Here is a 15,326-nt window from a genome sequence, read left to right as displayed (position 1 = left end):
AGCCTAACGGCGATATGTAGGCTAAGGCAGACAATATCCGCTATAGAACTCGTGAAACTAAAGGCAAACTTTATTGATATATGAAAATGCACGGTCTCTTTACTTTATATTAAACTAAACGAAAAATAATAATTTAAATGGACAGTCAACAGAGTTCCTGCTACACATGGGGTTGGAGATTTCTGAGCAGCCACCATAGTCTATAGATGAACTCTGTAACCAATCTTATTGCTGTTTCTTTTCAACAAAGAAAATGGGATTTCATTGTTCATCCATGAGGCTTCCCTGCATGGTTTTTTGGATCTTTAGAACTTTGCAGCGGAATTAGCTTACGTTGTTCTTGTTCTTGTTCTTGTTCTTGTTCTTGTTCTTGCACGGCTGCTCCGAAGTTGGTATCATTTTCAGGGTCAGAGCTTTGGCTTGGGTTCAATGAAGGTTGGATCAATGCAAACAACAACCTGTTTTGTTTTGTTTTAACCCAAAGTATTTGCTTCAGAGTAGGTTGTAGTAACAGAACTATTTGGAAGTTCATACATTCTGAACATTGTTCCAGAGAGAGAAAGCTATACCTTCCCAACACTTTTGCCCGAATGAAGATATTCAACGGCGTCTACGACGGATTGGACGCCTAAAAACCTTTTCGGATCCACGGAAACCTGTAAAGGATGTATTAGAATTTCAGTGAGATACATGTTATCTGCAATATTATCTGCATAAACATGCATTAGAATATGTTTGTAACAGCCCAAGCCCAAGCCCATTGCTAGTACATATTGTCCTCTTTAGGCTTTCCCTTTCGAGCTTTCCCTCAAGGTTTTAAAACGCATTTGTTAGGGAGAGGTTTTCACACCCTTATAAAGAAGGTTTCGTTCTTCTCTCCAACCGACGTGGGATCTCATAATCCACACCCCTCCGAGGCCCAATGTCCTCGCTGGTACTCATTCTCCTCTCAAATCAATGTGGGATCTCACAATCCACCCCCGTCGAGGCCCAACGTCCTCACTGGTACTTGTTCTCCTCTCCAATCGATGTGGGATCTCATAATCCACCCTCCTTCGAGGTCCAGCGTCCTCGATGGCACTCGTTCTCCTCTACAATCGACATGGGATCTCACAAATGTTGGTGAGTAGTTCGTAGTAATGCTATAGTATATAACAATGATATAGAATACAGAATCACACGGATACTGACACCATAAATGGGCAGTTCAAAGCAGAGAGCTTAAGCAATACCTTCAGTTTGCCTGAGGAGAAAAGACGAAATAGTGTATCCAAATGTTGTTGCCAGAGGTGAGCATATTGTATGAGGAAGAACCCAGCCTGAAGATTAAGAACTCAAAGTGAAGCCGGTAAGATTTTTTGTTTTCGAAAGTCGGAACATAACAGTCATTATCGAGTTTTTATCGAATTTAAGGATATCGAAACATACAATAGTTTGGCTCTTCTTCAGAATTTTCTCACAAATTCCTGGGTAATTTGATGGCTCCCACCCCTGTTCTCCTTGATACTGAATCGACGCAGCAAGAAATTCAAAACAGGAACAGACTTACTCGATAATACATGTGGGGTCGAGATTTAAACCTATGACTTTATAGAAGAATTAGAGATGTCTTAATCACTGAGCTATGAACAACAAAATTACTAGAAACAAGAAAAAAAATGGAGGAATATATCCCCACTAATACGTTGAAGATCATCTGATCCTAAACAAGGATTTATTACAGGTTCTGCTCTTGTGATATCCAAAGTAAAATATTGGATCCAGTGCTTCTTAAATTCAATTTGTGGATCATTCAAGTATAAAACAGGATGAACATAGGAAAGTTCTTGAAAACTAACCTGTGAGATCATTCCGATCACAACTAGTCGTCCGTAGACTGCCAATGCATTCAAGCACAGACTAAACATATCGCCTCCGACCGATTCATAGATGATGTCGACGCCTTTAGGATACTCTGTCTTTAAAACCTGGAGAACTGAGAACCATAAATATGCCTCTCCTTGAACTAAATTTATAGTTAATTAAAACTATGGGCAAGCAAGCAAAGCTTTTGTAACGGCCCAAGCCAACCGCTAGGAAATATTGTCCATTTTGGTCCGTTATGTATCGCGGTCAGCCTCACGGTTTTAAAACGTGTCTGTTAGAGAAAAGTTTCTACACCTTTATAAAGAATACTTCGTTTCCCTCTCCAACCAATGTGGGATTTCATAATCCACGCCATCCTGGGGCCAGCGTCCTCGCTGGCACACCGCCCGATGTCTGGCTCTAATACGTAACGGACCAGAGGAGACAATATCAATTAGCGGCAGGCTTGGGCTGTTACAGCTTTCCTTTCAGTTTCAACTTAGCACCTGCACTAAACAATAAAACTCGGGAAAAAGATCATGAAAAATTTAAAATGATTTTCGAAACATACAGTTTTAACGTCTTCAGATCTGTAATCTATGACTCGATCAACTCCCAATTGTTTCAAAAGCGTGGCTTTGTCCTTACCACCACATGTTGCAACAACCTTATTTCCAGCTAACTTGGCAAGCTGTACATTTTCAACATGGAGGTGAGTTAGAAGGAATTTTCTCATAGGACTAAACAAAAAAAATTCCGATCTACATAGAAAGATAGGAACATATGATCAAACCTGGACAGCAAATTGGCCTGTCCCTCCAGCAGCAGCAGTAACAAGAACAATCTTTCCAGATTCCATTTGCGCTGCCTAAATCAAGGTGGAAGCAGCAATTATCAGCATGCAAGAGAACTAACATTGAAGTGAAGCATAAAATGATGAGAGAATTTTGTGCAAAAAACAGTAGAAAATGTAATTAAATCAGTCAGCAGAAGGAAATGGTCAAGATTTTCAGAAAAAAACCTTTTCTAGAGCAATTGATGCTGTTAATCCTGAAGTCAGCATGGCAACAACTTCTGGATCAGGTCTTGCAACAGGAAGGATATGTTTTGAATGAACCTACTCAAGTGAAAACAAAAGCATCAATAACCACAAAGATAGTTGTCAGTACATATTCCCAACATTGACAATTGCAATATTTTCTTTTTGACGAGTGACAATTTTTCATTTGATGATAAGAAAAGAGCAGATATTGTCTACTTTGGCTCGTTACGTATCGTCGTCAACCTCACGGTTTTAAAACGCGTCTACTAAGGAGAGGTTTTCACACCCTTATAAGGAATGTTTCGTTTCCCTCTCCAACCAATGTGGGCTCTCACAATCCACCCCCCTTGGGGGCCAAACGTCCTTGTTGGCACACCGCTCAGTGTCTGGCTCTAATACCATTTATAACATCCCAAGCCACCGTTGTGCCCACCACTAGCAGATATTGTCTTTGGCCCGTTACGTATCGCCATCAACCTCACGGTTTTAAAGCGCGTTTACTAAGGAGAGGTTTTCACACCCTTATAAGGAATGTTTCGTTCCCCTCTCCAACCAATGTGGGATCTCACAATCCACCCCCCTTGGGGGCCCAACGTCCTTGCTGGCACACCGTTCAGTGTCTGGCTCTAATACCATTTATAACATCCCAAGCCATTGTTGTTACAGAAACAAACTAGGAGCATTACAACATAAGAAGATATTTAAAGAAATTCAAATACAATGAATCATCAAGCAAAAGGATTCAGGAGTAGCAACGCCAACAAACCACTAGGCAGCACTGAAACAACCCAGAAACAAAACTCCACAAAGAAATCATCCAAAATCATTGACATATGCAATCATAATCATCTTATAAGTTTGAGATTGAAGTACTTGAAAACAAATTATGCATATAGATGAGCAAATCATCCCAAGCGACAATTATAGAGCCAAAGTTTATAAAAGAACTTCACCGTCACAAACTCAGCATAACTTCCAAATGTCATCATTGCTGCAGGAGTTCCAACTTTAAGGTGATTGACAGAATCACCAACAGCTGCAATTATTCCCACACCCTGGAATGAACAGAAATTTTATTATTTTAAGTACAACCGCCCGAAGCAATGGTCTTATTAACCTAAGATTAAACAGTTAACCCTGAGACCTCGAAACCAGCATTTAACGGAAGGAGAGACTGAAGATCTTTGTTGCTGTTACTGAAATAATGACCTGAGCTGAAATTAACCTGTAAATTATACCGTTAGAAGAGAAATACATATATTACTGCAGCAATAGAACTTAGAGGTGGGGCATCATAGTCCTTTAAACTGTGAGAATAATAATGAAAAGAGTCCAATAATTGGAAAGAAAACACTAGATTTCATGTCATGACATGATGAAGTTGACCTTTTTCCTATTGTTAATCAATCGTGCCGTTTATGTTAATGACAAAAGTCCTTTTCTTCTAAAGATAAGAAAGTTACCCAACTATTCACACCATTGTGGGTAACAACACTATAGGTATGTACTTGGTGTGAGACCTCACATCGGTTGGAGAGGAGAACGAAGCATTCTTTATAAAGGTGTAAAAACCTCTCCCTATTTGAGGGGAGGCCCTAATGGAAAAACCCAAAGAGGACAATATCTGCTAGCGGTGGGTTTAGGCTTACACTGGAATGGTAAGAAGAGGAATTTTTATGCGTGAAGATCATATTTAGGACTCAGAAGTAACCATTGAGAAGTGAAAAAGTTGGTGATTTGAAGAAATTTTCAGTGTCCGAGTTACGAGTAAAAGAACACATCTTTCTAGGACAATTACCCTCAGATAAAGTTTAATCACCTTTGAGCTACTATACCAGACAGAACCTGATTTTGATAAAATGAAAAGGATGCAGCTACAACTAATAAAGGATGGTAAGGTTTTCGAACGCAAAAAACGTAAACGAATAAGAATATTGAAGTATTTATGAAATTTCTGCATGAAGAACATGGTGAACACTATAGAACAATAAACTTTATTGGGACTTGAGACTTAGAAACTTACATCGCTTGCATTTACACCCGCATATATGATTTTCACAAGAACTTGATCTGGTTTGATTGGCAATCTCAATGGTGCATGCACTATGCTAGTTGCTTCACGAAAATTGTGGCTCAGAGTATGAACAACTCTACAAGATTAGTTAAATGAAACTGTAAGCAATTACTGACCAGTGATGAACGACTAAATCAACTTAAAACATGGTAGCCAACATGCTACAACAAGGACATGGTATGGCACATAATAGAATCTTTGAGTAAACAGAAGAAATTTCCAAATGAGTTAAAATCCAGACAATCTCAAACAAAAATAGGGCGAAAGCATAGAACATTACGCACACTTTGTCAAAACTTTGGGGAATTTCAATTTTCTGAAAAAATGTTGATGAAGAATTTTTTCTTGAACTCGAGGACGGAAGCAAGTATTTTGCTTCTTCTGCAGGGGTGGGCGAGTACTCCATCCCTCTGCGGTTTGAAATCCACAGGCATGAACCAGCTTTGCTCTCATCAGTGATTAGTTCGAAAGTACCTAAAAAGCAGGAAGCATGGGATATCAGAATCTGACTTTGGAAAAGGAAAGGATAGCAGTTTTGATTTGCAACATCTTTCTGACATGTTTAACTAGATACACAATGATATCAATTACAAGTGTCTTCTTGGAAAACAAATGAAGGCTCATTTTTATAAATATGCAATTTAAAAGCATCACCAAAGTATCTGATACAATAATCCCTGGTGGTCTTTCTCATAGAAGGGCAATTTGGTTCTACCATGAAAAAATGTCGGTGAAACGGCATTGAATAACGAACCTTTAATCACCATTTCCATGGGAACATAACCTCCTATCCGTTCTGTGAACTTTTCACCTACTGCTGTCGCAGCCAGCTCTGTTTTTACAAACTGCAGAGAAATTTTAGACAACACATGTACATAAATATTTGGTACTTGTCGATGAATATCAGTGAATAAATAAAGCAAATGGAATAAAAAGTTAATATGCAGATTATGAATGTAACAGCCCAAGCCCACTGCTAACAGATGTTATTTGTTTTGGTCCGTTACGTATCACAGGCAGCCTCATGGTTTTAAAACGCGTCTGTTAGAGAGAGGTTTCCACCCCCTTATAAAAAATGTATTGTTCCCCTCTACAACCAATATGGGATCTCACAATCCACCCCCCTTGGGGTCCCAGCGTCCTCACTGGCACACCGCCTGGTGTCTGGCTCTGATACTATTTGTAACGGTTCAAGCCCACCGCTAACTGATACTATCCGCTTTAGCCTGTTACATATCACCGTCAACCTCCCGGTTTTAAAACGCGTCTGTTAGGGAGACGTTTCCACACCCTTATAAGAAATGCATTGTTCCTCTCTCCAACCGATGTGAGATCTCACGAAGAACCATGCGCAAAAAATGACACATTGGACCTCAAAGTTGACTATGTTATAGAAGCTAAACATGGATTGAAATTGCAAAAGAATATGGATAAAACACAAGGAAGCCAGAGGCAGAGAACCAAGGGATAATACTCTACTAATTGAAAATCACTTCACGTAAGAAAAAATGTAGTAGGAAACTATACCATGTAATACGAAGAAGAAAGTTGAACGTAAAATAATTGTCACGAGACCAAGTTAACCGAAATAGAGTAGCATATTGCTCAGAATCTCATACATCTTGTGCATGTCCATTTTAGCAATCATATATTTGATGACTGAGGATGTTCACTCTTTTCAAACTTATCTTCTTACCTCAGGACAAAGCACATTGACCCGAATCCCCTTGCGTTTGTAAGGTAAAAGTGCTCTAGTAAACATAACAACACCACCTGAAAATAAACGTAAATGTGAAGTCGTGTTTGCAATTGTCGTCATTCATTAAAACATAACTAATCATAAACGGTTTTGAAAAACACGTCGCATAAGATATGAGAGTGAATGGAAAGCAAATAAAAGACAGATAAAACACCTTTGGAAGCAGTATAGGCTGGATCTGAGGAAAGTGGATAAAGACCAGCAGCAGAACCAAGGTTGACAATTACACCAGGTTTTTTCATTGATTCCATGGCTTTTATCTGATCCACACAGCAGCGAGGGACAACAAATAATTAGTTATTACTGAATGAGATCTAAAAGAAGTTGAATAGGACATATATTTTGGGACCAACTATGCACGGTTCCATAAAGAACCTATCCAGTTATATTTCGAACCATTGGCTCATTTGGGAAGCGGGGAGAGGTATTTATATGTAAATGAAGAATAAAATCATAAGTTTCACAAAAGATTTAAATGGAAAAGTGTAGGAAAATCAAATTATCGAGGACTATAATCAATCTCTATGAAATTTCTTGTAACGACTTAGCCCACTACTAGCAGATATTGTCCTCTTTGGACTTTTTCCTTTCGGACTTCCCCTCGAGGTTTTTAAAATGCGTCTCCTAGGGAGAGGTTTCCACACCCTTATAAAGAATACTTCGTTCTCCTCTCCAACCAATGTGGGATCTCACAATCCACCATCCTTCAGGGCTCAACGTCCTCCCTATTGGGCTGTTACGTTTCTATCCTTACCAAGACAATTAATATGATTAAGGATGCACTCAGTAACTATGAGACTGGATTGTTCTGAGCTCAAAATGTCACTTGAAGATTAATTGGTTGAAATGATCATAGTTCCAACCAAAGATGGAAAACATGATGTGATTGTGCAGATGGCATGGAGTTGAAGGGTATGTTGAATTTATTAAAGATCCAGGCATCCTACGAGTAGAATCTCCTATCCCCCGAGCAACCCAAATAGAAAGACTAATCGAGTATCCTATTCCACCACACAAGTCAAATATCAAAACCAAATTCGGGATCGACAAAGTAAGAACACTTCATAGTATAAGTATGGTGAAAAATCAAGTCCCATATCAAAACATACCGCAAGTTGAGTGCATGCCATGGCAGAAATGAGGTTGACATCAATGATACGTCTCCATGTTTGAGCACCATCAGTTTGATCATTATGAAATACTATTTTGCTGGCAATTCCAGCACTGTTTATACATATATCTAATCCTCCATATGTTGCTAAATGCTTTCCGAAAGCCTTCTGTAGGTCATCTGCTCATCAGCCAAATTGAGTGAAAATTATGTAAATGGTACTCTAATAAATGAATTTGTAGAGGATATGAAACCAACCCAAAACAAAGTAGTCTACACTTCGGTTTTCAGTGACCAAGATAAAATTAAATTATGCAAATGCATAAAATTCTACTTTTTTCCATTCTAACCCTTGTCATAAAGGCAAGTTACAAATAACTCCTATTATCGACATGAATTTCAAAAACGTCTCTCAACCGTGAAAGATAACATTTTGGGTGCAATTGCCGAAGTAATAAGAAAGAGTATATCAAATAGAAGCAAGAAATTCAGCGGAGTCCATCCTACTATACCACAGCTGAAATTTGTCCTTAAAGGCTCTTCGGTTTGTAAAAGTTCGAAAACGTTGTCATTGGAGTTCTCTTCCTTAGTTTTTTTCAATAAACTAAAATAATTAGCGCTATACCCCTTACATGTGAGATTCCACATCGGTTAGGAAGGAGAACGAAGCATTTTTATAAGGGTGTGGAAACCTCTCCCTAGCAGACGCATTTTAAAAATCTTGAAGGGAAAGCCTAAAGAGGACAATATTTGTAGCGGTGGGCTTGAGCTGTTACATTACAAGTATGAATGACCTCAAGCTACGAGCTGAATTAAAGACTCAAAATTATACAAAGGAAGAAATAGATCAAAACTTTTGGAGAAATGACAAGGGCAATCAAACCAAAGCAAAAACCATGTAACTTTTATGGCAGTGAACACTCCATTCATAGCATTAATCTCCAATGTGAGCATAAAAAAAACTTATGGCCGTCCTTTCTTCTTTTAAATTGGAGAAATTTCTTGTAATTCCATCGATGAAATCCGTTCCTTCTCAGAAAATCACGTAATTTAGCAGCAATCCAAAGACGATAACGACGTTATTAACTTAAACGTTACAAGAGAGATGCAATAAGAAGGTAAAACCACCCAAGAAAATTTCTAGGATAAGAGATTCCACTTACTTCTGTTGGTAACATCACATCTTATGAACATTGCAGGAGGAATGTCTAACTTAGGGTGAAGATTGGCATTCTTTTGTTGGATAATGGATGCAACTTCCTGCCCCTTTTCTTCAGAAAGATCAACCACAGTCACAAATACTCCCTTCTCTCCTAGAGCTAAGCAGAGAGCTCTCCCTAAACAAGAAAAACCACCAAACAGATAACACAACGAGCATGCCATTAGTACCAAATCTTAGAACATCATACGAAAAGCAGCACTGCATTCAAGATAAAATGAAGTGATTTTTGTTTCATAATTAGCATTAATCATCATCCAAACATGTCGGAGAAGAACGACATGAATCCATATAATCAAATCCAACTAATCCACGATCCAGTTAATAAATCTAATTCATTCAAAAAACCAAAAGCGGGTCGTTGACGATTAAATCGAATGAATCGAGGTTAAGGCAACCAGATTCATTCAACCAGGAGCGCAAACACAATAGGAAGAGCAGAGTTCGACGAGATTAAGGAAATTACCGATTCCAGAAGCTCCGCCGGTGACAATAGCCGATAATCCAGGTTTCAACTCCATACTCTGGTCGGCGACGACGGAATAACAGGTGAGAGCAACTAGATGAAGCAATCAAAAGCGGTAGCAGCCAATACCCATCTGTCTAAAGCTATATAGCACGCATTTCCGTGCACGGATTAGGAATGATTAATTGAACGGTAGGCGACGGATGAACACAGCTGTAGACTGGGCGATCGTAGGATGAGATTAGAGGATTTGACCGACTGAGATTGTGAATATCGAAGAGAAATTGGATACCGAAAGGAAGTTGTTGTTGATTAATCGATCGCCATGTGTATGAACCCATAATGGAAACAGAGTAAATGCCTCTCTTTACAAAATTAGAGGAAGAAATAAATGTGTGACCTCGTCATTTCCAATCATTATGGGGACATGAGGTTTGAATCTTTGTCTCGTCCCCACCTTCTTGGAGAAATGTACATGAAACCAATGGAACCGAGCATATATCTAATATTACAACATAGTCTTTCACAAATTATGCATATAAACAGTGCGAGAATTTTGCGGATTTGGGAGTGAGGATAGGGACGGAAATAATTCCCGTCCCTGACCCTGTTTAGCTAACGAAAAAAACTAGAATCTCCCACCCGTTTATGGTAGATCCTTGTGGGATAGACCCCACTAGTCATTGCTCGGTAGAATGGGCGGAAGTAAAAATTATAGTCGATGGAATACGGGTAAGTATGAACACGAATCTTACTCCAGTAGTAACGGGTTTTCTCCGAACACATAGGGAAGACAACGAGATGATTCACACTTCAGCTAGTTATACTAGACAAGACGAGCTAAGAATTTAGAGGTCCGGTTGAACTGTTTGAATCTCACTCTAAAATAATAATATATATATATATATTATTAGAGAGAGTTGTCTCGTGCCCCTAGGTATTCTCTACCTACCCACCTATGTCGATTTCGGGTACAGGTACCTTTTTGTTGAAGGTCGTTTGAGCTTTTCCTGGGAGTATGGCATGGGTTACTTCAGTGCCGTAGCCCCTGGTACTCGAACATTGGCTCGAGGTATTTTCTCTACCCCTTCTTATCCTGAAAAAATAGGGTCACCTTGCGTCCTTGAACCGATAACCATCTTTCAGCTAACTTAGCCTCCTCCGTCTCTCGGAACCAACAAGGGGTAGTACAAGAATATTCACCGGTTGTCCATCGACTATGCGATATATATATATATATATATATATATATATATATATATATATATATAATTTAGTCTATATTTTCTTCTTTAATATCGCCTAGTTCCTTCTGAGATAAGAAACAATTATGATTTTTTCGTCATAAAAATCGAAACTTTCTTTCCCCCAAAAAACTCGTTTTCTTCGTCTTCAGGTCAGGTACGCAGCTTACTCTTCATCTCTCTCTCTCTCTCTCTCTGTATCTGACTCTTTACTGTTCAATTCGTTCATCGAACTGATCTTTTGCACCTTTTAAATTACTTTCAGATCTCTTGTGGACTCTGATTTCTATCTTTAGGATCGTAGTTGAGTTAGGGCGGCTGACGCTGAGGATCTCTTGTATCATTACCAGGTACATTTTTATTGGGGTTTTGTGCTAATTGTGTAGTTTAATCGAAATTATCTGTTGAATTTGGTTGGATTCGATCTTTTTAGGTTATAGTCGTATTCAATTTGATGGTCGGTTTGTGTGTAATTGGTAAATCATCCGGTAGGTTGTCGATGAACTGGGTTTCATTTGTTCTATCGTTTTCTTTTTCCTCATTAAAGCTGTTTTGATAGGCCGCCTTTGGGAATGTTGTTGTTTTTGGTTTTGCGTCTTTGAGAATCTGCGTCCCCCAAAACCCTTCTAATTCTTACCATGAAATTCCTTCAATTATGACATGGCTAGTGTTCTGATTAATTTTTGTTGATCAAAATGTTGAGCTGCAATGAATTTACAATAGTTTGATGGGCACTAAACTGTAGCCATTTCCTCCGAGTCTTCATTATTTGCTGTTTGTTGACTGTTGTCTGAGGAGATTAACAAAATGAAAACTGAGTGGCTATGAAGTGGCTCTATGATTTGGGCTTCAGATTATTAGGTAGGAATCTTGAGAATAGCCTGATGTAATTCACCAAGTATTCAACATAAAATGATAGGTAGATTCTGACCAAATTTCTCAGGCAGTTGCAAGTATACAAGAAAAAGCCGATCTCTCGGCACCAAGTATAAATTATCGATGTCAATATGGATATTGGGATTTCGATCTTATGAATATACTGATAGAATATCAATATCGATGGATGTTTTCATCCTAAAGGATGTTTCTAATTTCAATGCAATGTACAATTTCTCCCCATTTTGTGCTCTACATGATGTCAAAACCCTAAAGGATGTTTGGCTCATGGTTTAATAGATTGGATCTTTGAAATCTGGGGTTCGGAAGGCTGAGATTATGCCATTTGTGTTTGGATTGGGCAAATGAATGGTTAATGGAAACTTGGGTTTGTGTTACTTGTATATAGTTTGGTTTTTGAGTTTATTATTTGGAAAAATTAGAATGTTGTATAATATGTGTGTATAACGTATCTATAACCTTATATAAGCAAATCCATGTACTTTGGGTACTTATGTAGCCAATCCTCGTACCAGTTTAATTCATATGTTCAGGATAGCTAGGATAGCTCTGATTCTGTGACTGTGACTTTGAATTTCAATTTTGTGGGGGTAATCGTTCTCTTGGAATTTGTCCTAAACTTCCTAGCCAAGAAAAGTAAAGGGAAAAGAATGACTTCTAGTTTGGCACTTTTTGTGAACATCAGTTGGAGAGGGAAACGAAGCATTCCTTATAAGGGTGTGGAGACCTCTCCCTAGTAGACGCGTTTTAAAACCGTGAGGCTGAGGGTGATACGTAAGGGGCCAAAGCGGACAATATTTGTTAACGGTGAGCCTGGGCTGTTACAAATGATATCATAACCAGACACTGGGTGGTGTGACAGCGAGGATGCTGGCCCCCAAGAGGGGTGGATTGTGAGATCTCACATCGGTTGGAGAGGGTAACGAAGCATTCCTTATAAGGGTGTGGAAACCTCTCCCTAGTAGATGTGTTTTAAAATCGTGAAGCTGATGGCGATACGTAATGGGCCAAAGTGGACAATATCGGTTAGCAGTGGGCTTGGGCTATTACACTTTTTGTTGTTACTTTTTCATCTGATGCATTATATTTAGTCAACCTTCTTAGGAACATTTGATTCTGAATGGAAATAATAAGCTGGCTTGTTTAAATGTGTCAAAACAGTGTTTGCATAATCTGAATAGTTGGTGCGAAGGAAAATCCTAATGGAAGACTTAAACAGAAATGTTTCTCAGACTCCTCCAAGTCCACAAACCCGAAGTTCTCCAGATGGTCCTGTGGCCATCCTGTGGGATATTGAGAATTGCCCTGTTCCGAGTGACGTACGCCCTGAAGACGTAGCTGGTAATATAAGAATGGCTTTGCGAGTGCACCCTGTAATAAAAGGTGCAGTTATGATGTTTTCTGCATATGGGGATTTCAATGCATTTCCTAGACGTTTGAGAGAAGGGTGCCAGAGAACAGGGGTCAAACTAATTGACGTGCCAAATGGTCGGAAAGATGCTGCCGACAAGGCTATACTGGTCGATATGTTTCTCTTTGCCCTCGACAACCCTCCCCCGTCTTCCATTATGCTCATATCTGGAGACGTCGATTTTGCTCCAGCACTTCACATTTTAGGTCAACGTGGATATAATGTGATACTTGTCATCCCTTCTGGTGTGGGTGTTTCATCTGCCCTTTGCAATGCTGGAAAGTTTGTTTGGGACTGGCCCACTGTGGCTCGTGGTGAAGGCTTTGCTCTTGCCCCCAAGGTGTTGGCTTCCCGTGGAGGAGCAGCCGAAATTTCTGGATATCCTAAGGGATGTCATATCAACGATAACCCGGATTGCCAAAACGAAGACGAAGCTATTATCTTTAGAGGGATCTCCCAGAACTATTACAACTCGAGGGATTTTTCAGTAGTAACTCAGTCTTTATCTTCATCTTTGAGGTCACAGAGTCTCCCATCTGGTTTGAATGAGGTTCCAACAGGTCCTGTTTCGTGTGGAGATCAGAACGAGTCGGCTTGGTGGCTGCAGACAGGAGACTTAAATGTTCTGAAGGGACAGTTGGTTAAGATGCTAGAACTTTCTGGAGGGTGCTTACCCGTAACTAAAGTTCGAGCCGAGTACCAGAGAGTCTTTGGAAGGCCATTGTACACTTCTGAGCCAGGTATCAAGCTTGTGAATCTTTTTAAGAAGATGGGAGACACCCTCATTGTAGAGGGCAAAGGTAACAAGAAATCTGTCTACCTTCGAAACTCCAGATCATGCCCGAGCGCCCCACCGTTGATATTATCAAGGAAAGAAAACAAGAAAGGCAAGGGTACATTGGAAGAGACTGTTGATGCTGCTCCAGGCATGGGCTCATCGGACGAATACTCGGATGAAGAAAGAGTAGTCCTCGAAGAACACGACGTGAAGAAGGGTGTAGGAAAACCCAACCAAAACAACAACGAACATTGTCTCGATCAATTCAAACATGAGCTACAGGAGATTCTCGTAAGCTATTCTTGCAGAATCTTCTTGGGATGTTTCGAGGAAATATACCTACAGCGATACAAGAAATCCCTGGACTTCCAGAGCCTCGGGGTTCGCGGATTGGAGGAGTTGTTCGACAAAGTAAGCGATGTCGTTGTCTTGCACGAAGATCCAGCCAGCAAGCGAAAGTTCCTGGCTGCATTCGGTAGCTAAAAGGATGATGAAGATGATCAGGTAGCTAACCTTTGTATCCATTCTATGTCATTAACTTGTGAAATAGCTCCAAACAAGAAAGAGAGGCTGGTTGTGTTGTGTTTTTTTCTTCTTCCTCCAGCATGTTCTTTGTCCTTTTTAACGTATGGAAAACTGTCACTGTAAGTGTCTGTAACAGATGAAGATCTTTGTCTGAGTCTCTGTAAATTACTCTCTGCTCAAGTTTTAAGATTAATATAAGGTTCTTTCTTTTCATTTCAACGACCATTTCCAAATGAAATAAAAACATATTTTTAGTTTGTATCCTAAATATATCCTTCCGTGTTTTATGTTCTTTAATTTCACTTTTAGGTACCCTAATCTTTTTGCTAATTTTTAATTTAGTCCATCTATTTTTAAATTTTCTAATTTTAGGGTCGGTTTTTGTAGGGTTCGGCAAACACACTCAAAAGGGTCCTTGTAACTTGAGTGAAACACTCACCCTCGAAACCGAAAAAACCTAGGTGAATTGCTCTCTTCGGCAAACACACTCAAAAGGGTCCTTGTAACTTGAGTGAAACATTCACCCTCGAAACCGAAAAAACCTAGGTGAATTGCTCTCTTCGGCAAACACACTCAAAAGGGTCCTTGTAACTTGAGTGAAACATTCACCCTCGAAACCGAAAAAACCTAGGTGAATTGCTCTCTTCGGCAAACACACTCAAAAGGGTCCTTGTAACTTGAGTGAAACATTCACCCTCGAAACCGAAAAAACCTAGGTGAATTGCTCTCTTCGGCAAACACACTCAAAAGGGTCCTTGTAACTTGAGTGAAACATTCACCCTCGAAACCGAAAAAACCTAGGTGAATTGCTCTCTTCGGCAAACACACTCAAAAGGGTCCTTGTAACTTGAGTGAAACACTCATCCTCGAAACCGAAGAAACCTAGGTGAATTGCTCTCTTCGTGATAAATGAAAATGACCCAAGTGCCCTCACAAATCTTTCTCATCATTTTTC

The 15,326-nt window shown here is 39.5% G+C and overlaps 2 protein-coding genes across 3 annotated transcripts; one reads left to right on the top strand and one right to left on the bottom strand.

Annotated features, from left to right (window-relative positions):
- Positions 1-52: 52 nt before the first annotated feature.
- On the bottom strand, positions 53-9,962 carry LOC111788361 (prostaglandin reductase-3-like). The gene is made up of 18 exons (XM_023668681.1): positions 9,517-9,962; positions 8,995-9,168; positions 7,830-8,011; positions 6,875-6,980; positions 6,658-6,734; positions 5,716-5,806; positions 5,246-5,435; positions 4,911-5,037; positions 4,032-4,112; positions 3,841-3,942; positions 2,867-2,962; positions 2,639-2,713; positions 2,417-2,536; positions 1,839-1,967; positions 1,429-1,506; positions 1,233-1,319; positions 570-656; positions 53-458 (listed from the first exon to the last, which is right to left on the bottom strand). The coding sequence occupies exons 1-18, from the start codon at positions 9,569-9,571 to the stop codon at positions 408-410; spliced, it is 1,908 nt and encodes a 635-aa protein (XP_023524449.1). The 5' UTR covers positions 9,572-9,962; the 3' UTR covers positions 53-407.
- Positions 9,963-10,827: 865 nt separating this feature from the next.
- On the top strand, positions 10,828-14,590 carry LOC111810869. 2 transcript variants are annotated; one of them, XM_023697688.1, is made up of 3 exons: positions 10,828-10,917; positions 11,026-11,110; positions 12,819-14,590. In XM_023697688.1, exon 3 carries the CDS (start codon positions 12,860-12,862, stop codon positions 14,327-14,329), a length of 1,470 nt encoding a protein of 489 aa, XP_023553456.1. In that variant the 5' UTR covers positions 10,828-10,917; positions 11,026-11,110; positions 12,819-12,859; the 3' UTR covers positions 14,330-14,590. The 2 variants fall into 2 exon arrangements, with proteins under 2 accessions (XP_023553456.1, XP_023553463.1); XM_023697695.1 differs by having other exon boundaries at positions 10,850-10,912.
- Positions 14,591-15,326: the final 736 nt, after the last annotated feature.

Source organism: Cucurbita pepo, chromosome LG01 (genome assembly GCF_002806865.2).
Source record: "Cucurbita pepo subsp. pepo cultivar mu-cu-16 chromosome LG01, ASM280686v2, whole genome shotgun sequence".
Classification (NCBI taxonomy): Eukaryota; Viridiplantae; Streptophyta; class Magnoliopsida; order Cucurbitales; family Cucurbitaceae; genus Cucurbita; species Cucurbita pepo.
Note: the sequence above shows the minus strand (reverse complement) of the source record. Positions and strands in the feature narration are given on the sequence as shown.